This window comes from Salvelinus namaycush, chromosome 39 (genome assembly GCF_016432855.1).
Source record: "Salvelinus namaycush isolate Seneca chromosome 39, SaNama_1.0, whole genome shotgun sequence".
Classification (NCBI taxonomy): Eukaryota; Metazoa; Chordata; class Actinopteri; order Salmoniformes; family Salmonidae; genus Salvelinus; species Salvelinus namaycush.
Window position 1 is genome coordinate 14,696,731 of NC_052345.1, and position 22,603 is coordinate 14,719,333.

The window sequence follows — 22,603 nt, forward strand, 5'->3', positions numbered from 1 at the left end:
GAGTTTCATTGTCTGCTTTCATGACCCATTTATTTATCCTACAGTTCTGACTTGGTGGACTGGGAGAACACTGTAAGAACAGCCCATTTTCTGAATTCTGTCGCTGTACATTTCAAAAGTGCTAAACAAATAGTTATATTGACTACGTCCATCCTAGCTCGCTCATTAATGTCTTAATTGAAATTACGGATTGCCTCTTACCCGCTTGTTGTCCCCTTGTGCCGTAGTTTGTACATCTCAATTGTCATTAGAAACCACATTTGTTTAAGCAAGTCAGCCATATCAGCTATGTTTTTTTAAAGGCAGAAAATGAGGCTGAATGAACTGTTTCGCTGCCAGAAAAGGCTCCGCTGATAGCCAGGTGTAGCAGTGCAGGTGTAGCAGAGCTGGGGCTGAAGTGCCAAGACGCCAGTGCTGCTGCTCTCATGTTTGTATGAATATGCTTCTATATACAGGATTTCTTTCTAACCAAGAGACTGCTTGTTGGCAGTATTGTGTAGTTTATAGTGGTGCTATACACTCATTGTGCCAACCCCCCCTGTTTTTCCCCCTGTGCTTTTTGGGGGATTGTTTTTAGAAGGAAACAGAGATACAAACTCCCAGATGAGGGGGACGATCTTAGAATGGCCTAAATGTGTGACTGACCACAAATACTGTCTAGTTGTCACACAAATATCTCCAAGTTTTTATACGACATTGATGAAATAAAACGTACAAGTAAATACACGGATATCAGTGGGAGCATTACTATAGTTAACCGCCTGACTGTTTCATGGACTAATGTAGTGACTTTGCATGATTGTAGCATGTGTGGCTAGTGACAACTTCTTATGGCTAGAAGAGAAGAGGACTTTATGACTGCATGATGAAGAAACACGCTCTAGACAGCCTCTGTAATTGCTAGCTAGCTGCAGATAGGCCCATTGAGATAGCACTGTTTGATATCTATGGATAGGCCAGCTTGCGTACATTGACCTCCATCACTGCATCACTTACTTGATGTGTGGCACCTGTCATGCAGTACTCCATTGTATTCCGTAAATATTTCATATAGCCTATTGTTCATGTACTGGACAGAGGTGTGCAGAGATGGATGACCCCTAGACTAAATGCCAGATGTAAGGGCTTAACTGACACACCCCGAGGCCTCCTTGGCACAGCCCTGGGATTCTGGATGCCTGCAGGCTGGAAAAGGCCAATCCCATTTTAAATCAAGCAGAGGATTCCACTTAAATCCCTACTGAGTTCCCATTTTGGATTAGGCATGGGATTTTTTTCTGAAAGGTCCGGGGTATTCCCATTCTGATTCAGGTACAGTTTTTCTTAAGCCTGTATGGCTCACCAATAGACTCAGGGAGTGGAACTAAGCAGCCTTGAAAGTTTACTCTGGTGGTGGACCGTGCAGGTATTTTTAGAAGCGGTGGCAGTCACATTATTATGATGTATCATTCCTGAGGTATTTGTTGGACGTGCCTTGAGTATTACTGTTAACGACGTGTATATTTAAGTGGAGTTAGAAAATATATTTCTGTTAACAAGTCTTCAAAAGTTACATCCGGCAAAATACATTCTTGAGATTTTTTTCAGATGTTCAGTTGACAGAAACTTCAGCACTTTCTGACTCGGTCGGTTGACCTGTTGACCTGTAGCTATGGTTGTGTGGTGGACCTGGAAAATAGTAATGAGATGATGGTTTTCTTAGCCTTTGATGATCCAGAAGTATTGATTGAAACAACCCGTTTAGAAGTGCACCCTCGGTTCGTGTGCAATCAGTATGGCCTACACTTAGCACAGTATACACTTTCCCTGAACTCAGTATCTACCATGTGATGGAATATTTTGGTACATGATCTAACATACATGAACAGTTTAACTACATGCCATGCAGCCGTTTAGAGGGGGAAAGAATCAGGCAAGAGATCAGATGCTACACGTTTATCATTTCATTGGATCTGACACAATGTACACAATTCATTCATAGAGTAAAAACCTCTAAGGTAACCAACTCATTATTCCGTAACAAGCAAAAATTCTTGCTGCGTTTTCTTCAATGTTTGTAAAGCACGGCCCTGTTCTGGACCACACCTACAAGATCTCGCCATGTTTAAACCCAGTATATAGTTAGGCTACACATGCTAAAGTTACTTTGAATTTTTTTACAGTAGAATTAACAGGTAAAGTCCAAGGCAAACTGGAATATCCCTCAGAAATACAAAATACAGTAGAGCAAAAGTTAGAGATCAAGTAATATAGTGTAAGTATACACAGTTGAATGTAAATTAAACACGGAAGGTCTTGGATCCAAAAGGAAAAGCAGGACCATTGACTTGAAACATATCACTACTTTACCTAGAGATAATATCTACAGTAGCACAGAAATGGAATGTTCTAGGACTCATATTACTTTGTTTTACCTTTATATAACCAGGCAAGTCAGTAAAGAACAAATTCTTATTTACAATGACGGCCTACTTGTAAAGATAAGGCCTTAGACTTATGTATGGTGTTTTTTAATTCAGTACATGACAAGGGAATATCAACATTTAATGTACACAAAGCACTCCTATAGTTTTGGGGGTTTCATGCCTCAAAATACTCTTCCTTGTAACTTCTTTGAAGAAGCCTTTCAATGTTCGTGTTACTTCATTGTGTTTGGAATTACAATCAACTTATCAGCTACAGTATATCTCCTTCCTTAATACCGTTTCCTGTGTCTTTCTAGTTGGGAATGACATCAGTCGCTTTGTTGAAGTTCTGTGTGATTACGGTTTAGAACAAGGAATTTTTACAATGACAATGAAAATATGACCAGCTTTTGGAATATGTGCTTTTCATTTGGGGGCTGCTGAGGTGGAACTGCTCTTATGTAGTATAGGGGAATAGTGGATGTCATGGTGGAATGTGGCGGAAAGTAAGAGCATCCCGTTTTATTGAATAGCCTCAGAGAGCCAAAAAAAAAAACGTTTTAGGGACTTGTCAATTGAGAAGAAGCTACTATGAACTATTAGTGATCATCAAGAGGCTCAGTTTCAAGGTTAATGACCCAGAAGCAGGCAAAACTGGACGTTTCAACCAGCCCACTGGGGATGTTTGTTTGTCGGTCAAAGTTTTGGTCAAATGTAGGCTAAGTAAATGTCTACAGGTTAGTAATTAGTTCAGAAGATAAGTCATTGACTGAGGGACCGCTAAGTAAACTACAACAGTATTACCATGCAATATCCCCATAGACCCTTTGGATAACTTTGGCAGTTTTTTATTCTTTTTTTTATTTATTTTTTTTACAAGGAAGCAAGTTACAGATACAGTACAGTTGGCTAAGTCCGCAATAATTATCTTTGGCCTGGCTCATGTCAGGTCTTGTCACACATCGACCCAAATGTCTTTGATATTGTGATTCTGAATGGCAATGTAATACAGCTGGGTTTCTATCTACTTTGACCCCAGGCAGGGAGGTGTGAGTGTTCAATGTTGCCTAATGAAATTAGATGTTTCTGTCCCCATTACCCATGGCAGCAATGACAGCACAACCGTGATGAAGGGCATTGCTATGTTGGGCTTAGTTGGACTTGCTACAGTACGTGTTCTGCTGCTCTGGATAACAGCCAGAGGAAAGCTCTTGAATGACTTCTAGGCTCCTCTGTCAAACCAGAGGGGTATGTGAGAGAGAGAGAGAGTGAATGGTAAAAGCTGTGTGCCTTACGGAAACAATGTGGCTTTGTGAGAGCAAATCAGTGCGATACAAATGTAGCTGGAACTCTCCAGCTCTCTGTCACTCACACTTTTTCTATTCCCTCTCCCTCTAGTCTATCTACTCACATCTCTGCTGACAAAAAGAGCTGCCTATCATTTGTAGGAGTCTGTTTTTGGACAATCTGTCCTGCACTCTTCTTTCAGTTCTTGAAAGAGGAAGCAGGACAACTACTGCCCACGTCCGTCTGGTTTACCCCCTCGGCCCTGTCCCCTCGCCTCGCTCTACATGAAGCTAACTGTGCCAGTGTACTATTAACACCAATAATGAATGTCCAGGCGAGATGAATCCTTCCTGGAGTCAATTAGTAACCCAACACTCTCAGGGAGATTAAGTGCACTATCCATTTCTAGAAATGACAAACGACCGACCTCACTGAACTCACTGATCAGACTGTCCTGTATTCAAGGGCCGTCTTCTCTCCTATACTCCCTGTGCTCCACAGGTTAAGCCTGAGTCAGTCAATCAACCAATCACATCATAGATCATAGCCCGAGGGAACCAATCATGATCTTTTCCACCCATTTGCAATACAGTACAATCAAATCGCTGTAGGGATGTTAACAGTCTTGTCCATGTAGTATATGTGGACGGTATGTAGAGTATGATGCACCAGTAAGTTTGTCAACATAATAATACAAATCAATGATTCCTTGGCTCATACACTGCTTCATCGATGATGTCAAACCTGATAACTGGCTCTGCCAGAGTAAAAGTCAAGGGTGTTCACTTATACTGGAGGGAGTCCATGTATGACCAGGATGCTATCTCACTGTGAGGTTTCTAATGGTATTATATAGACATCTGACGTTTCTCTGAACGTTTCAGCTAGCTAGCAATTACAGAGGCTGTCTAGAGCGTGTTTCTTCATCATGCAGTCATAAAGTCCTCTTCTCTTCTAGCCATAAGAAGTTGTCACTAGCCACACATGCTACAATCATGCAAAGTCACTACATTAGTCCATGAAACAGTCAGGCGGTTAACTATAGTAATGCTCCCACGGATATCCGTGTATTTACTTGAACGTTTTATTTCATCAATGTCGTATAAAAACTTGGAGATATTTGTGTGACAACTAGACAGTATTTGTGGTCAGTCAAACATTTAGGCTATTCTAAGATCGTCCCCCTCATCTGGAAGTTTGTATCTCTGTTTCCTTCTAAAAACAATCCCCCAAAAAGCACAGGGGGAAAAAATGGGGGGGGGGTTTTGGCACAATGAGTGTATAGCACCACTATAAACTACACAATACTGCCAACAAGCAGTCTCTTGGTTAGAAAGAAATCCTGTATATAGAAGCATATTCATACAAACATGAGAGCAGCAGCACTGGCGTCTTAGCACTTCAGCCCCAGCTGGAGAAACAAGATTATCCTATCAGCAGTGTACAGAGTCCTGAGCCCAGCTATGCTGCCAGTCCCCCTGGACAAATAAGCCAGAGAGAGAGCTCCCAGTCAAAGAGAAGGGGGGAAGCGGAGAGGAGGGCGAGAAGGGGGATAGCGATAAAGCACATCTATTCTGAGTTCCTCTCAGAGGTACAGTTTATTCTCTCAAAAGTAATCTCTCTTTTCACTTCATATCGCCAAACGTTGTGAAAAGCTGTGGCTTATCATCAATTGGTAATTCTCTCTCTCTCTCTCACACACACTCCCAATATTCATTCTATTCTATAGCTGCTGCTGAATGGTCGATGGTGAGTCATGTTAGGACACTTAACTCATGCGTCAAGTTTTTATGTTTTTTGTTTCAAAGATGCTAAGAGATGGAAATCAGAGTAGACTAGACTACACAAAACCAATGTTGTCCTGTTTTGAGAAGAGTGTTTACAACATGTATGTTGTTTGCCACCTGTTATTTAAAGCAAGAGCATCTGCCTAACTTCACAGAATCGTAAAATACACACATGTGCTCAAAACGATGCATACAGACATACACTCACACACGAAAACAAACAATAGTAAAATTCTATGGTTTCCTTTTATCTTTTTCATATCAAGCAAGTACCGTTAGCCTCACGTGAAGTGAGGCTTTAGGGTTAAGTCCTTTCCTTCCATAGTTGTAACTAAACAGCACCAGTAGAATTTGGCTGGCCCTAAGCCCTAGCCCTGGCCCCCCAAGGGCCCCGCCGGTCCCCTCCTCACTCTCTCATGGTTGCAGTCATTAGCTGGTGGCAGTCCAGTTCCCCCCGCAGCTCCAGGGGCCCCGGCAGCTTCATGCCCGTCTTCTGGTCGACACACCAGCACTTTCCCCGCTGCCCGTCACGTGCTGGCTGGCACTGTAGACACAAGAAACAAGACAGGTGTCAGTCACAAGCCAAATGGCATTTGTTGCACGATAGGCATATGATACAGATCAATGGCATACGGTAGGGGTCCCCAAATACATTCAGCAATGGAGCGATTTTTCCTTGAGCGGATGGTCGGGGGCTGGAACATAGTTATAAATAATTTGTACACTGCAAATTGGCCGCAAGAATCTCAAACAGATATACTATTTGACAAAAACAGAATCATTTCAAACCTTGATTACATTGTGATACGATCACATATGCCTCTCTATTTATGGGAATACTTGGGAACAGATTTCCTAAATTAAAATAACTTTGAGCTGATTTCCTGGTGATTCTATAGTATTTTATGTCCAACAACGAAATATATATTTTTGGTTCAGAAAACTTTGCTCAGAAAACCACAGGAACTCTGGCATAAGCTGTTGCAGTTTCTTAATAGCACTTAGTTCCCTTAAAGCTGGATTACTTAACGGTGAAATGCCACGCCCGTTTGTGATATTACAACAAAGAAGTTACTGCAAACAACAAACACTTTTAGTCATCCTCGGACATCATTGCACGCACGATAGAAGAGTACTGTACTACAATATATTTTTTTACCATGCTGCACGACTCTCCTCAGCTCGGAAACAAAAACATTAACAACGGTGGTAGGGCGGCCAGTGGCGATTTTTCCACCCTCCTGCGGATTCCATCTTTAAGGTACCTTCAAATTCAAACCTGAGGTACCTTCAAATTCAAACCACTGTTATATTTGACATTGTTCCCTTTGTTAATAACTTTCTCTCAAGCCCCTCAATCTCACCAGTGTGAATACGGATCAATTGAATAGAATCTCAAAGTTGTATGAATCATAACCACTGAGTGATACGTATCTGTACATAGCCTGGGGTGGTTTTGAAACACCCCATCAGCCTGGCTCAACTTTCCTATTGAGATTCCTCCTGTGCAATGAACAGATGCCAGATGACCTCTCATAACCTTAGTTATGCTCACAACGGGTGCCGTAAAGTTCTACCACAATGCAATTATAGATAAACAGTAAACAGATGCCTTTTACACACTATAAAGAGCAGACGAGGTTACTTTAACTGTGTTACACAATCAAGCCTAACCCCAGACTCTGATGCCCTTGGCAGGGTAAGCCTTTTATCACTGACTGACTCTGCTACGCCTGTTGCTTCGTAGCGTATTCAGCTCTACAGAGCAACAAGCCTTATCTAGCTCCATGTTCTCAGATTCTTCCCAGTCTTATCTACAAAGCTGCCCATTTCAGACATAGCGAGAAATAATAGCTTTTCGAAAAGCTAATGACATCTATCACTGCAATGAAGCGATTACTGTCAACCCTTTTAGGTTAACCACTGTGTTGTGTTGTACATACACGGTTCAGCACGATTTTTCTTTGATAAATCACTTTGGTTGTCTGTGGATGTGGAGTCTTGGCAGGAGAAAATGCTCACATAAAACAATGCTGTTACAGGGCCATTTTGTGTTCTGGCTAATAGAGCCGTGACAATGTTAGAGGGGATTGTTTGCGTGGTGTGTTCTTATGTGCCTGTCTGATACCAGACCGAGTGAATGATAGACGATCGGATCTCCCTTGCTAAAGACCTTCTCCACAGACTACCTGGATAAATGTCTGCATCCAAAATGGCACGATATTCCTTATAGTGGTCTACTTTTTTGGTAGTGGCCAATAGGGCTCTGGTTAAAAATAGTGCACTACATAGGGAATAAATAAGGTGCCATTTCAGAGTATGTCGGAGTACTTCCTGAATAGTGCATAATATAGATACCATTGGGATAATGACTACTTGTCAGTCGACAAACCTGCTTGGCATGGAAGTCTCCGTTCTTGTCACAGTTGGGTATGGGGATGCTGTAGAGATCCTCATGGGTGCGAGTGTTGGACACCAGTCGGTCCAGCGCTCTCTGCAGCTCAGCACGACACGGAGCCTGAGGACGACCAGTGGAATTAGTCGTAAATCTGTTCAGCTATCATTCCACTCCTTGCCACTCCTGTCATGTTAATCTTTGGCATATGACACGGAGTACAAGGAGTGGAATGTTAGCTAAACAGACTGGTACCCAGGCTAGTGCGGCCCATGTAGATGTTTGGAAATGTACGCCATGTATGCTTTTATACGTCCATGTAGGTATCTGGAAATGGCAAAGAGTTTTTATACTACCCTTTGTTGTTGATTTCAGTGAACACCTGGGTTACGTTTCATGAGATGGCCATTAAATGATGAGGGCTAAAAATAATAAATAGGTTACATGCCGTTTGTAACCCAACTGCTAAACTCTTGGATTTTGATCTGTAAAATAGTCATTGAAAACACCTGTTAAGACCTGTGTCGGTCTAGTAACAAGTCTCAACTAGACTCTAGTTGAAAGCTATGGGTGACATTATTTTTTATATCCAGCACCTGCTCAAATACTTTAAATGTGCGTATGTAATGTTTTCCTATAGGTAATCTTTATGTGTAATCTTTTCCTATACGGAGGTGAACAGTGGTTGGTGCTCTCACCAGGGCAGCCTTTGGGTCCTCCCTGGCGTTATTGCTTCTCTGATTGGTGGATTTGGCGGGGTGGCGGGCCAGGGTCTTCTGGATGCAGCGCTTGTCCTGGGGACTGCAGCGGATGTTGCTGTTATTGGGGTGCTCAGGGATGATCTCATCCATCGCTGTGGGACACAACAGTTAACATTGAGTCACAACACTACAAGTCACCGACATTTTATTTAAACCTTTATTTATCCAGTAAGTCCCATCAATGTCAAGAGACCTTTTCTTACAAGGGAAACCTCTAGAGCTACAACCTACACAACACATGAAAGACTCGCAATCCCAACCCGTACAAGGTCGCAACTCATACGTGTCACACCACAAGAGTTGAAACAATAGACCATGCCATTTTTGACAAGCTTCTCTGTCAATTACACCGCCTCTCAGAGGCTTTTCGCAATTTGTTGATTGCATGAAAATGTATAATTTAATGTACCTAATTTACAGTATATCACTGATCTGACCCAACGCAAATGTTGTCATACCAACAGAGAGATATCTTTCCATAAATATGTGTATGTGACCAATAACATTTGATTTGATTTGATGAAAATACCATGGGGAATTGTAGGCTAAGAACCGGCTTAGCATCAAGGACAAACAGTGGTGTTCCCACTCAGGGGGGTAAAGTACAGTAATCTCAATTTGGACCTCAGCTCTCTTGGTCTTCCTTTAACCACTGGCACCATACTTCTGCCAAGGAGAGCTATTGATGCATTTGAAATGACCACCCCCTCTCTCCTCACTGCCTGCCTACCCATTGTGGCCTGTGCCACATTTACCTTGCAATAATTCTCCAGTTCTTTGGCCCTGCAGGCAGCCAGCTGTTTCCTCAGGAAACTGCCCCCCCCCCCCTTCCATCTCCCCTACAGCAAAAGAAACCCTCACTCTACTAGATGGAGATTGGAAGAGGGTATTTTGCAGTGTCACAAGGTGCCGGTGGGCAAACGTATGGAGTGTGGAGAGCTTTACAGCTGTTTTGTTCTGGCTTGACTGTTCACCTGTGGCCTTTGCAGGGTTGGTTGGTAACTCAAACACATTTTTTCCCAAACCAACTGTTCTTTGTGGTTCTGCTTGTGACCTGTGGCATTTCATGGGTTGGCACTGCAACCATAGCACCCAGAGCCTGGACTTTTGTGCTTCCTTGAGCTTTGTCTGTCAGATCGCTGGAAAGATCAAAGCACGAATGGCGTCTCACGTCAGTGTGGCGTAATACCAGTTGCTTCTGGGAACCTACTTTCTCTCATAGTCAGATCTTCTGCATTGCTCTCTCTGACCTTTCCACGTTGTCCAAGGGAATTCACTCTGTAATTAGGATTAAATAGCAATTAGCTATCAACAGGTTTTGTTGTGAAGTTATTTTTGTTATTGAACAATGGATAGACTAGCCTACTCATGAGGTAAGGTGACCTTTGGCTGTTTCAGACTTGGGGTAAAGGGTTTTGCCATTAGCTATTCTAGTCATATTTCAGTAATGAGACGAGAGGTTTACATTTCTATACCGTACCTCTCTACATGAGGTTGAGGTGAGGGAGTTGCTCTGAAGTTCATTGACAGGCTGTGTTCTGCCGACCGGGGGTTTGTATGTTTCTGTTGGCCTTACTCATCAGCACTTTCCGCCAGACCCAGCATGACTTCAGCTGTTTTCCCGTCTCCCTATAAATTGTTCTTCCCCTCTTTTGCCATTTAGCGGTTTGCCGAATCCATGCTCTTTTGGAGTGCCATTTCATACAATCCCAAAGTTATTTAAAAGTGGGTCAGGGGTGCCATGTCCTGTTTGCTGCCACCGCTGTTCTCTGGGGAGGAAGCTGCTGCTTCATTGTGTGGTTTCGGGAGGATTGTGTCAACATCTCAGTTTCAAACACAGCCAGGCTAAGGCACAAGGCAGGCTGCTATGATGAATAATAGAAAGGACGGGACGCACTCCAGGAAAAAATCCAAGTATAATGTTCTTTTAATAAAAATGTATAATGTTAAACAAACAGGAAAAAAAGCCAGGGCCAACCATTTCAGCTAGATTCCTTTGTCAAGAGCTATGATGAAGACCGCAAGTATGGACAGTGTGCAGTATCCACTCGCATCCAACCCCAGCCACAGGTGGATAGCCAAGATAAAGATAGACTCGATTTTACGACTGTTCTGATAAAGGTTCTATCATTTCCCTCTGTTTTGACAGCGTTTAAAAAAACAAAGGCCATGAACATGTCAACAGGGAGGTTCATGTAAAGTTAACGTGCGTTCAAGAGCTGCTGTATCCCTCAAACCATCGTCATCTTCCGTCATATCATTGAATTAATGCAGATTTGTCTGCAACCGACCCAGTTGCAAACCATTTTTCAGACATTTGCTCTGACTTAACCTTCCTCCAGTGAGGTGTTTGCCAGGGAATGTTGGTGGTGTGTTCCCACTCCCAGCCCACAGAGGTTCAGAGGGTGGCATGGAACTCCAATGTTTCAGTTGCAGCTGTCACTGGGAGTCTGGATGGAGCATGTGAACTCGTCTCAACACTGTCCCGGGGGACATGTCTGGCTCCGTAGGCTGGACTTTGTTACGCTATATAGCATTATAGTATGTCAGCTAGCGAGATGCTTATCATCAGCCGTCATTGCATCAGTGGAAATCCGGGTGAGGAGACAGTGGGCGTTTGGCACGCTTAAATGTAAATAGTGCACGTTTGACACAACTTGTCTCCCACATGCATATCCTATGTCAATTCATTGCTCTATATGTCAGCTGGCATTAGCAAGAATGTGTACAATGTGTTTAACTAAAGTGTTACCCTCCACTTTTTGGGGTCGTATTTTAAGCTTATTGGTCCATAGTGCTTTGTGTGGCATATTTCTATACTATAAAATAATACATGTGGACATTATTACAATATAAAGGGATGTGCTCAAAACTACCCTTCCCTTTTTTTTCTTCAACTTTCAGTTGACTTCTCTGCTTAAACCATGTAGCAGCCATGTGGGCCAAAATGAATTATCCATGAAATAACAACTGAACCGTAATTACTGGTTGGTTTGGGTGGTTTTGGCTCGTGTACCGTAAGAATATCCCACAAAACAGGTTCACGCACCAAAATACAACAACATAAAACATTACAGCAACACACTACTCGTGCCAATAGTAACATTGTCCTTAGTGACTAAGCACATTTTGATTGCAGTATATTTGAGTCTCTGGATTCATTAGATAAGTGAGTCATTGAATTTAGAAATGAAATGTTTCGTGTGCAAACTGTGCATCAATACATAACAACAGGCTTAACTCAAAATTAATGAACGCCCGTTCAAACAATGCACCATTGGCTGAATCCCCTGCCAGATGTTTGTAATATAAGTGTTTGCATTGGATGTTTCGAAACAAAGCATGATGGGAGCGGTTGCTGTTTAATACGTTCACACAGTTTATGAGGGACTTTGATTTCACTGTGCTCCGAGGATTAGGCGTATTTGAATTTTACGACCAGCTAGCGAGCGCTCATCATCGCTCTGTGTTGTTACTCGCCGTCAGTTGCTTTGTTTGTGCATCTCTGTCTCCACAGCTCCAACAACAGGATTGGTCCTAAATCCATGGTTCCACGGAGGGATCAATTAGCTAATCACATTTACTGAGTTCTGCTGCAGAACGCCCAGCTGTACAAATGGGATAAATACCCAAAGTAAGCAAATAATAAGGACCAAAACACACCCTCAGGGACATCTGCAATTGGTTTGCCCTATTCCCCAACATATCCTCATTGGCCACAGAGAAATGATTGTATCCGTTTCATAATTCCAGTGAGCACACAGACAAGTGTTTTCCTCACATCGTAAGAGTTGTGGATGGTTGACAAAAACAGATGGTCGACTAGAAGTGCCACTGATAGGCCTGCCTAAATCCAGATACATACTGTACATCAGACACATGTAGCTCCTGTAAGCTTACCACCAGCATGAATGGCATCCGCAACACCTTATGTCAGTAATGGCATTTCCATTGACATCTGTATCTGCTTGTAAATACTACACATGTCCAAGTTTAAAAGGTTCGTGAAGCATTTGAATATGACACCAAAGGAGACGCAGTCGGAATGTCTGAATGGATTCCAAGCCCTCATAATGATTTCGACGAATTAGGATTGAGAGAGAGTTTCTAGGAATCCGTTATTAAGGAACTGCATGAGATTTGCAGGACATGATAAGATGCAGAATGTACTCCAGTACTTACAGTTGCTATGGAAATTGAGTTTACGAATACTGCAGCTTTGAACTTGAAGGAATGTAACAGAAGGCGTACAGTAGATTGAATCTGGACTGAATGTATGTCTTCCTCAGATTTAAATGGTCTGTGCGTCAGTCCACGGAAATGGTAGGCTAGCTTTGGGAATAGTTTATTTACAAAACGTATGAAAATGTTATATTCTGAGTATTGACCGTTTCATTGGGATATGAGGCAGCATCTCAGTGTCTGGGACTGCTGCTTTATGGTAGCATGTCATCTGTACATGTGCTATCAATTCAGGATCAGTCATACACTTCCCTCTACGGTGTCCTTGTCTTTGGGAATCCGTTCCATTTTTTAAAAAAATAACTCTTCTATTTTTATCAGACATGTTCACTGTTGCTAGGTCTGGGGCAGTGCGGGAAGCGTCTCAAGGAGATGTACCCCTCGGTTTAATAATGGATAAACCCGGCAAATGTGCCACAAAGGAACTCGTATACTTGTGGCTTGGGTTTTTCTCATACTCCCTATCTCTTCCTCTCTCTCTGTTCTCTCTCTCGTCCCCGTTTCTTCCTGTCTCTCTGGCGCATGGGGTTTCAGAGGCGCTGCACTGAAGTGTTGATGTAAGACTTATTGAGTAGGGCTACGTTGGGGGGTACTTTGCTTTATGACAGGACTCGGGGGGGGGGGGGGGGGGGTCAACCGAAGCTGAACACTGGGATAGTAGGATTCCAGAACACTGAAAACAAAACATCCAAACATTTCGACACCGTTTAGCATTTCATCAATCGCTGACACTCCCTAGCTTGTCGAGAGAGTTTACGAGAACTGAACCTTTACACTTTAGCCCACTTCTGCTTCAGCGCTGCTCGCCTCAAACGGACAACACAATGGCGTGGATGACGAAGCCATTCAGTAAACAATGTTGAGGGAAAAACATTCAGCCAGATTAAGCAATGCAGAGGACGGTACGAAGCCAAAACTAAGACAGTCAACCTTTTATCATGCACTAAACAGCTTTCCCCCTCTCTCTGATTCCGTTTAGTCACGCTATGTGCTGGCCTAACCTAGGCTGGCCTCGCACAGAGCAGAAGGCTCTCATTTCTGCTCTGGCAGCAAGCGTGCCGATGAGCTCATCCTAGCAGAGCTGGACAGTGGGCGATGCGCTCCGAGGCAGGGGGAGAGGAGCAGCAACTCATCCAGGCCCAGGGGGAAACTGATGCAGCAGTGCTGGAGACGACTGGAGACTTGAGTCTCTGGAAGTGCATCCAAAATGGCACCCTATTCTCCCTAAAGCAGAGCACTACTTTTGACCAGAGCCCTGAGAATAGTGTGCCATGTCAGACGCAGCCTGGAAGTTGAGGGCTGTTCAAGTCTGTCCAAAGTCTTGCCTTGCTGTGCTGCTTGGAACTGGGAGATAGTTCACTGCCATTACCAATAACCTTTGGAGGTCATGGCAGCGGTGCTGGTGAAAGAAGCGATGTTGGAACAATCAGTGTGGATGAAATCTGGAACAAATGAGTGAATAGCTTCATACGCGGTGCGTTTTTTACGATCGCCACCAAACTTCTTTGGCATAATAGAAATCGCCACCGTGAAAAACTGCCTACGAGTTCCCCCTGATTTGGAAGGGAAGAGAGGAAGAATTTTAAAAAGCAGGAACAGTTTCATCTGCTGCAATCTGAAGAATACGATGGAACAGGAATAGCAGATAAGCCATACAGTATTAGACGTTCAAGTGGAACCAGACCTCTGCTGCTGCAGTAGGAAGAAGAAGAATGTGACTACCGTGAGAGGAAAAAGACAGGGGTTGTATCAAGATGTCTGCAGAGGGAAGTGAACAAGACATCTCCAGTAAAAGAGGAGTCAGTCAGTCAGACATCTGCAGTGAAGAGGAGGAGGAGGAGGAATGGGGCCATGAAGAGAGTGAGAATGAATTACTGATTGCAGAGAGCTCTAATAGCCTGAGACTGGCCGCACTCCATTACAGAGTAATTTCATACAGGCAGACAGGCAGCTTTTATTACCTCCTCTTGTTAAACACACACACACACACACACACACACACACACACACACACACACACACACACACACACACACACACACACACACACACACACACACACACACACACACACACACACACACACACACACACACACACATACACATACACATACACACACACACGGTTCCCTGCAATACAACACACACGCATAGCCACGTATTAACATGCTGAGATCGATAACAGGATACACACAGAGATGAACATACATTCACACATATGGTGCATATGCCAACATATACTGCAGCTACATCAGTACACTCATGCATACACTCACAAATATATACAAATACACTTATAATGTATTCTCACACATTTACATTCAGTTCACACTCACACAGACACTACATGACCAAGAGCATGTGTACACCTGCTCATTGGACATTTCATTCCAAAATCATGGGCATTAATATGGAGTTGGTCCCCCCTTTGCTGCTATAACAGCCTCCACTCTTCTAGATGTTGGAACATTTCTGCAGGGACTTGCTTCCATTCAGCCACAAGAGCATTAGTGAGGTCGGGCACCGATGTTGGGCGATTAGGTCTGGCTCGCAGTCAGCATTCCAATTCATCCCAAAGGTGTTCGATGGTGTTGAGGTCAGGGCTCTGTGCAGGCCATTCAAGTTCTTCCTCACCAATCTCGACAAACCATTTCTCTATGGACCTCACTTCGTGCAACAACGAGGCTGAGCCGTTGCATTTCCACTTCACAATAACAGCACTTAGAGTTGACATGGGCAGCTCTAGCAGGCCAGAAATGTGACGAGCTGACTTGTTGGAAAGGTGACATCTTATGACGTGCCCTGTTGAAAGCCACTGAGCTCTTCAGTAAGGCCGTCTAGTGCCACTGTTTGTCAATGGAGATTGCATGGCTGTGTGCTCGATTTTATACACCTGTCATCAACAGGTGTGGCTGAAATAGACCAATCCACTCATTTGAATGGATGACATACTTTTGTATATATAGTGTACGCACACACACACACACACACACACACACACACACACACATATACACTGAACACACACGCAAAAACACATGCATACATATACAAACCCACACACAGAGCACGTACATTTTATCACGCTCGCCGCATCCGATGTGAGTAAGACCTTAAACAGGTCAACATTCACAAGGCCGCAGGGCCAGACGGATTACCAGGATGTGTACTCGGAGCATGCGCTGACCAACTGGCAAGTGTCTTCACTGACATTTTCAACTTCTCCCTGTCTGAGTCTGTAATACCAACTTGTTTCAAGCAGACCAAGAACACTAAGGTAACCTGCCTAAGTGACTACCGACCCATAGCACTCAGGTCTGTAGCCATGAAGTGCTTTGAAAGGCTTTTCATGGCTCACATCAACACCATTATCCCAGAAACCATAGACCCACTTCAATTTGCATACCGCCCCAACAGATCCTCAGATTATGCAATCTCTATTGCACTCCACACTGCCCTTTCCCACCTGGACAAAAGGAACACCAATGTGAGAATGCTATTCATTGACTACAGCTCAGCGTTCAACACCGTAGTGCCCTCAAAGCTCATCACTAAGCTAAGGATCTTGGGACTAAAGACCTCCCTCTGCAACTGGATCCTGGACTTCCTGACGGGCCGCCCCCAAGTTGTAAGGGTAGGTAACAACACATCCGCCATGCTGATCCTCAACACGGGGGCCCCTCAGGGGTGCGTGCTCAGTCCCCTCCTGTACTCCCTGTTCACTCATGACTGCACGGCCAGGCACGACTCCATCACCACCATTAAGTTTGCCGATGACACAACAGTGGTAGGCCTGATCAACGACGAGAAAGCCTATAGGGAGGAGGTCAGAGACCTGGCCGTGTGGTGCCAGGACAACAACCTCTCCCTCAACGTGATCAAGACAAAGGAGATGATTGTTGACTACAGGAAAAGGAGGACTGATCACACCCCCATTCTCATCGACGGGGCTGTGGGGGAGCAGGTTGAGAGCTTCAAGTTCCTTGGCGTCCACATCACCAACAAACTATCATGGTCCAAGCACACCAAGGCAGTCGTGAAGAGGGCACGATAAAACCTATTCCCCTCAGGAGACTGAAAAGATTTGGCATGGGGTCCTCAGATCCTCAAAAGGTTCTACAGCTGCACCATCGAGAGCATCCTGACCAGTTGCATCACTGCCTGGTACGGCAACTGCTCGGCCTCCGACCGCAAGGCACTACAGAGGGTAGTGCGTACGGTCCAGTACATCACTGTGGCCAAGCTTCCTGCCATCCAGGACCTCTATACCAGGCGGTGTCAGAGGAAGGCCCTTAAAATTGTCAAAGACTCCAGCCACCCTAGTTATAGACTGTACTCTCTGCTACCGCATGGCAAGCTGTACCGGAGCGCCAAGTCTAGGTCCAAGAGGCTTCTAAACAGCTTATACCCCCAAGCCATAAGACTCCTGAACATCTAATCAAATGGCTACCCAGACTATTTGATTTCCCCCCCCCCCCTCTTTTACACTCCCTGTTATTATCTATGCATAAGTCACTTTAATAACTCTATTATTATTTTACTGCTGCTCTTTAATTTTTTGTTCTCATTCTTATTTTATTTCATTTTTTAAACTACATTGGTTAGGGCTTGTAAGTGGGCATTTCACTGTAAGGTCTGTTGTATTCAGCGCATGTGACAAATAACATTTGATTTGATTTGATACATCCATACACACACACGCCCAGCCATACTATCCCCACAGTGCTTCTCTCTCTGACCGATAGCTTTTCTGCTCTGTCTAAGGCAGAAGGTGCCCTTTTACTGTGTACGGCCGGGCGCAAAACAGCGGGGGGACTGTGTGCTCTCAGGTCAGGCCATGCGTGAAGAGCTGGTGTGTGTGCTCTGGGCCGAGGCTTAGCGGAGATTAGAGCAAACAAGCAGCACATTGCCACACCTTTCCCAGCTCAGGTAAGAACAGGGAGCAGGGAGAGAACACTCTGGCCCAGCCCCGGCACCCTGGCCCTCTTAACTGCGTATGGTCCAACCGGACCAGCTATGATCCAACATGAGAGAGGAAGAGAGAGTGTGAGAGCGATACCAACCAGTCCGCCAGGCTTGATTTTACAGCTACATCATATTATATACAGTACTAACCTGGAAAACGACTGAGGCTATTGAGGTGGCGGTGTTCTCATGCACACATGTCCTAATTCTGGGTAGGCGTGCCAGTGCGCCACTAAGAGTGTTGCGTACAGTAGCCTAAAATACAATATGGAGAGTTGGACCACAACTGAAGAAAAGAAGGTGGGATGATGCATCGCCCATTTTTAACAGAGGGTGACCACCAGTGATGCCACCTGCACATACAGCCACATCAGTGGACAAGCGTTAAAGATACCGGTATCCCGCAACCACACCTTCCCTCTTGTCTCACCTGAGTTCTCTTCCACATCCCTCTCGTCGGTGCACACTCCCTGGCCATGCATGAGCGAGTGGAGGGGCCTCTCCACGTTCCGCGGCGGGTAGCAGCGGAGCCCCGTGCCACAGCGGGGCGAGTAGACGCCGCAGTGCACCCCCTTGGCCAGGGCGCAGGTGGGGCAGCAGCCGCAGCCCGCCTCCCTCACCGTCTCTTCGCAGCTGCCATCAGGCAGCTGGCAGCTGGCCAGCCGCTCCTCGGAGCACACGGGGCAGCGGATGGCCTCCTCCGTCAGACACAGGGTCGCCAGCGAAAGGGCGCCCACCGCCCACAGGCCCCAGCAGGGCGGCGCTATAGCCGCACCGCCACCTCGCACCATGGCAGTCCCGAAGGCGTGATCTCAAATCTTTACCCTCGATTTCTCTTGCACTTTCCCACAGTTCGTTTGTTAGTATTCCTTCTGTTTCTCTGCTCTCTCACCCACAATTGTTTGGTCTCTGCTTTAGTTTTGGAGGGTAAGGAATGGGAGGGAGGCGGTTGGAGGGTTTGGTCTTTGATGTTGCCCGCTGGTTGGTGTTTCGGGTGGCAGGGGTTTTGGCAGGAGTTGGAACACAATGTCCCCGCTGTTTTACCTCGCCTTTTTTTTAGGCTTGATTTCCTAGCCCTAGGATGTTTGGGAGGTTGGAAAAATAATGCAGGTAGATCAAAGAATGCTAAATATCTAGTCCTTGCTCTCCCATGCGACGAAAGTCTTTAAGTCTTTGAGTCGCACAAAGTGGTTATTTGTTGGGAAGTAGAACAAATGTCTATTTAGGTGAGTCTTTGTCCCTTCAAGTAGAATTCACACAGAGCCCATGAAGCCTCTTATAGTGCAAAGAGAAAAGTCTGTGGTTTGCCAATGTCCAGGTGTAGGGAAGGGGCATCAGGTTTCTCAAGTCGAGTAGCAATTTCCTCTTCCATATGGGGTGCAGTGCAATGGGTTGCTCCTGAGAATGGCTCTACACGAGTGGTTCTTCTTGGAATTTATACTGCTGGCCAATGGACACGCCTCCTTCTTCAGGGGGAGAGGAGCTGAAAGGCACAGGGAAGAAATGCCAGGCTAAGCGCTCACGCTCTCGCTCCCTCACTCTCTCTCTTTTTCTCTCGCTGTCTCTCACTCATGCTCTCACACAGACACACACACGTACTCTCTCCCTCACTTTTTCTCTCTCAATCTTGAATGCTCGCACAGAATTGCAGGGAAGAAAGACTGAGCTGAACCACCCTCCACACACACATACACACACACAAGTTCACTCTCGCTGTACCCACTCTCACTTTCTCTTTCCCTGTGTTGAATATTCACAGAATGAGTATCTCACTTTTTGTCCCTTTATAACACAGAATCACACCGACAAAATATGTAACTAAAGCCTTCTCCTCTCTCACGTTCAGACTCAAGAGCTGGCAGCACCTTCACCCTAACACAATGACTGTGAACACAAAACATTGCTAACTCACATCATTACAATAGCTTTCCTTGAACCACTAACCCCTACTCTCCCCTCTCTCTCTTTCTCATCCCCCCTCTCTCATTCTCTCTCTAAATACACACTAGCCTGAACATGAACTTGCACTCTGACACACAAACACACACAGAGAGAAGAACGTATCTGGAAAGCTATTATTCTCACTCGCAGTAAAAGGCATTCATATGCACACAAACGAAAACCACTTCCATGCCATCTTAAACTCTCTTTCACAGACACACACACATACACCTCCAGCTAATGACAAAGCATTGTTGAAATAACAACGCTTGGGCAACCTCATGTCCCTTTCCTGCACATGGCCGTGGTTAGCGTGGCCAGTGTGTGTGTTGTGTGAGAAGACGAGTTCATTAGGCACCAGCATCCCTCTTTTCCTCCCTCCGCATCTGCCCTTTACTCACTCACTCTCCATTCAATTCAATTCAATTCAAGGGGCTTTGTTGGCAAGGGAAACATATGTTTACCTTGCCAAAGCAAGTGAAAAAGATAAGAAACTGTCTCTCTCTCTCTCCAACTAGCTGTGCGGGTCAGCTATAAAAGGCAAATGGAAAGTGCCCTCCACGTGGTAGCCCTGCTCCCACAGGTCTTTAAAAAAGCCTCCCCTCTCCCACAGAGGGCTTTGCCAGCTAACTTTGAATTACACCGCTAGCTGGGAGTGTTCTGATTGTGGGTGTGTGTTTGTAAATTAGAGAATGTAAATTAGTAGGCCGCCAACGTGTGCGTTAGTGTCTGTGTCTTTTGTGTACGTGTGTGTATATGTGTGTGTCCAGGATCTTTCTCATTCACAACTATTTGGTTCCAAGGCTTAGAGAGGGCTGGAACGACGCCAATTCTCTTTTATGTTCCTCTGCTTGTGTTTTACCATGGTAACCCAGCATGTATTGTAATGCCTTTGTGTGCTTTCCTTCCCTCTTTTTTTTCATTCTTCAGACTGGTGGCCCGCTGCCATAGGCTGGGCCCTGGGCCGTGGGCCAAACCTCACTAGGCAGTGTAGTACCACTCAGGTGGGTGGTACATGTTATTAGCGATGAGATTCCTTCCTTCCCTCTCTCAATAAATGAGCAGAAAACGACAGGGGTATACAGCAAATGTCTCAGCATTCTGCAAGAAACCAACGTCTAGTCTCGCACAGTGAATGTAAGTATTTTGCATTTCGGACTACATCAGTAGTCCTCTTTACTGATGTAGTGGGCCTCATTGGTATTCAGTACAAATCCCCAAATTACCCATTATTGCTTTTTGGTAATACCTTTTGTCATTTCTATCCAAGTCTCTTGGTATAGGGGCCATTAAGTAATGAATAACAAACTATTACAATATTGGAACACGTACTGTAAATAGTACAATATAACCTTTCTTCAACCGTTTGCTTTTGGCATGTCAAATATCTTGTTCAAGACATAACTCGAATAAGGGAATAAACCTGTACTGTAACAGCGGTAGAGAAATCCACAGGTGTCATCGGTGGAGATGTTTATTGGTCTCCCATCTCTCATGAAATAATAAGGCCAACTGTAGTGTGTGTGTGTGTGTGTGTGTGTGTGTGTGTGTGTGTGTGTGTGTGTGTGTGTGTGTGTGTGTGTGTGTGTGTGTGTGTGTGTGTGTGTGTGTGTGTGTGTGTGTGTGTGTGTGTGTGTGTGTGTGTGTGTGTGTGTGAGAGAGAGAAAGAGAGTGAGAAAGAGAGTGAGAATGCTCCCTGGTCCCTCCGTGGTTACAGATGAAGCCGGGTAGGTGATTTGTTGGAAATGAGTTTGCGTGTGTGATCCGTATGTGTGTGAGAGACAGGGATACAGCATTGGGTGCTGCCTGTGTCAGTTGGTGGTTAGTTAGCAATGAGGTTGGGAAAGGGGGTGAGTCAGTAATGTGCGGTCTGCCTCAGCCGTCACAGCTAATTTTCAGATACGATTGTGATTCTGATAGTCAGTGTCCTACAATACACTCACACCTGATTGCTTGTCCCAAGCTGCAGTAAAGCACTTTTTGCTGCTCTGTATTAGTCCAAAATGTCCAATGCCACAGCTCTAATGAGCACATATTCACACACACAGTATAGGCTATAGAAAGCGATGATCCCGTTATAACCAAAAGGCTTCCTGTGGTAGACAGAACAAAAGGCTGTTTGAACCGGTAGACCACAACACTTCACATGAATGCATCAATAACCATGACTCAAACAAAAGTTTATTCTGACAGCATTACCATGCTTGGTCATGGTCTATTCATACAATCAGTGGATAGACTTACTGGCAAATTATTAAATAATTGGCAGGGATACATGCACAAAAACACTTTAAATGGAAAGAGGAGGCAGTAGCAGTCTTTGGCCACAAGGTGGGTTACTTGTATATTATATGGAGCCCATCGTTGAACATCTATTGTAATATCCTGTTTTGATCAATCGTAGTCATTCATATCATAATGATAAATCAATGCATACATGTATAATGCATATTCACCACTTCAACAGTTTCACTTCACCTCCATTCTTAAAATGTCTTCAGTCTAGTCTTCCTATACCATTACAAAGTATTTCCATCACTTCGTTTTGGCAAAAAATCAGTCCCCTGTTCCTTTAAGACGGTCTCCAAAGTTTAGCGTATGACGTCAACTTTGGCATATCCATAACGCGAGGCGATCCAGTGGCGGAGATAGGAATCTGAACGGCGGGAGAGACAGGTGAATTTAAAACTGGACGTGAGCGCTTCAGTATCAGGTGGGAGATACATAAATTACAGGTAAGACATTTTAAAAAGAGATTATGAAAACTGCTGTTGTCTTCCTTGAATATATTAAATATATTTTTAATAGGAATGTGAAA

At 44.6% G+C, this 22,603-nt stretch overlaps 1 protein-coding gene across 1 annotated transcript; it reads right to left on the reverse strand.

The window, feature by feature from the left end:
* Positions 1-2,910: 2,910 nt before the first annotated feature.
* Positions 2,911-19,298, reverse strand: LOC120032866 (insulin-like growth factor-binding protein 4). Its single transcript, XM_038979080.1, has 4 exons — positions 18,275-19,298; positions 8,573-8,727; positions 7,872-7,997; positions 2,911-6,023 (listed from the first exon to the last, which is right to left on the reverse strand). Exons 1-4 carry the CDS (start codon positions 18,633-18,635, stop codon positions 5,886-5,888), a joined length of 780 nt encoding a protein of 259 aa, XP_038835008.1. The 5' UTR covers positions 18,636-19,298; the 3' UTR covers positions 2,911-5,885.
* Between the last annotated feature and the right edge of the window lie 3,305 nt (positions 19,299-22,603).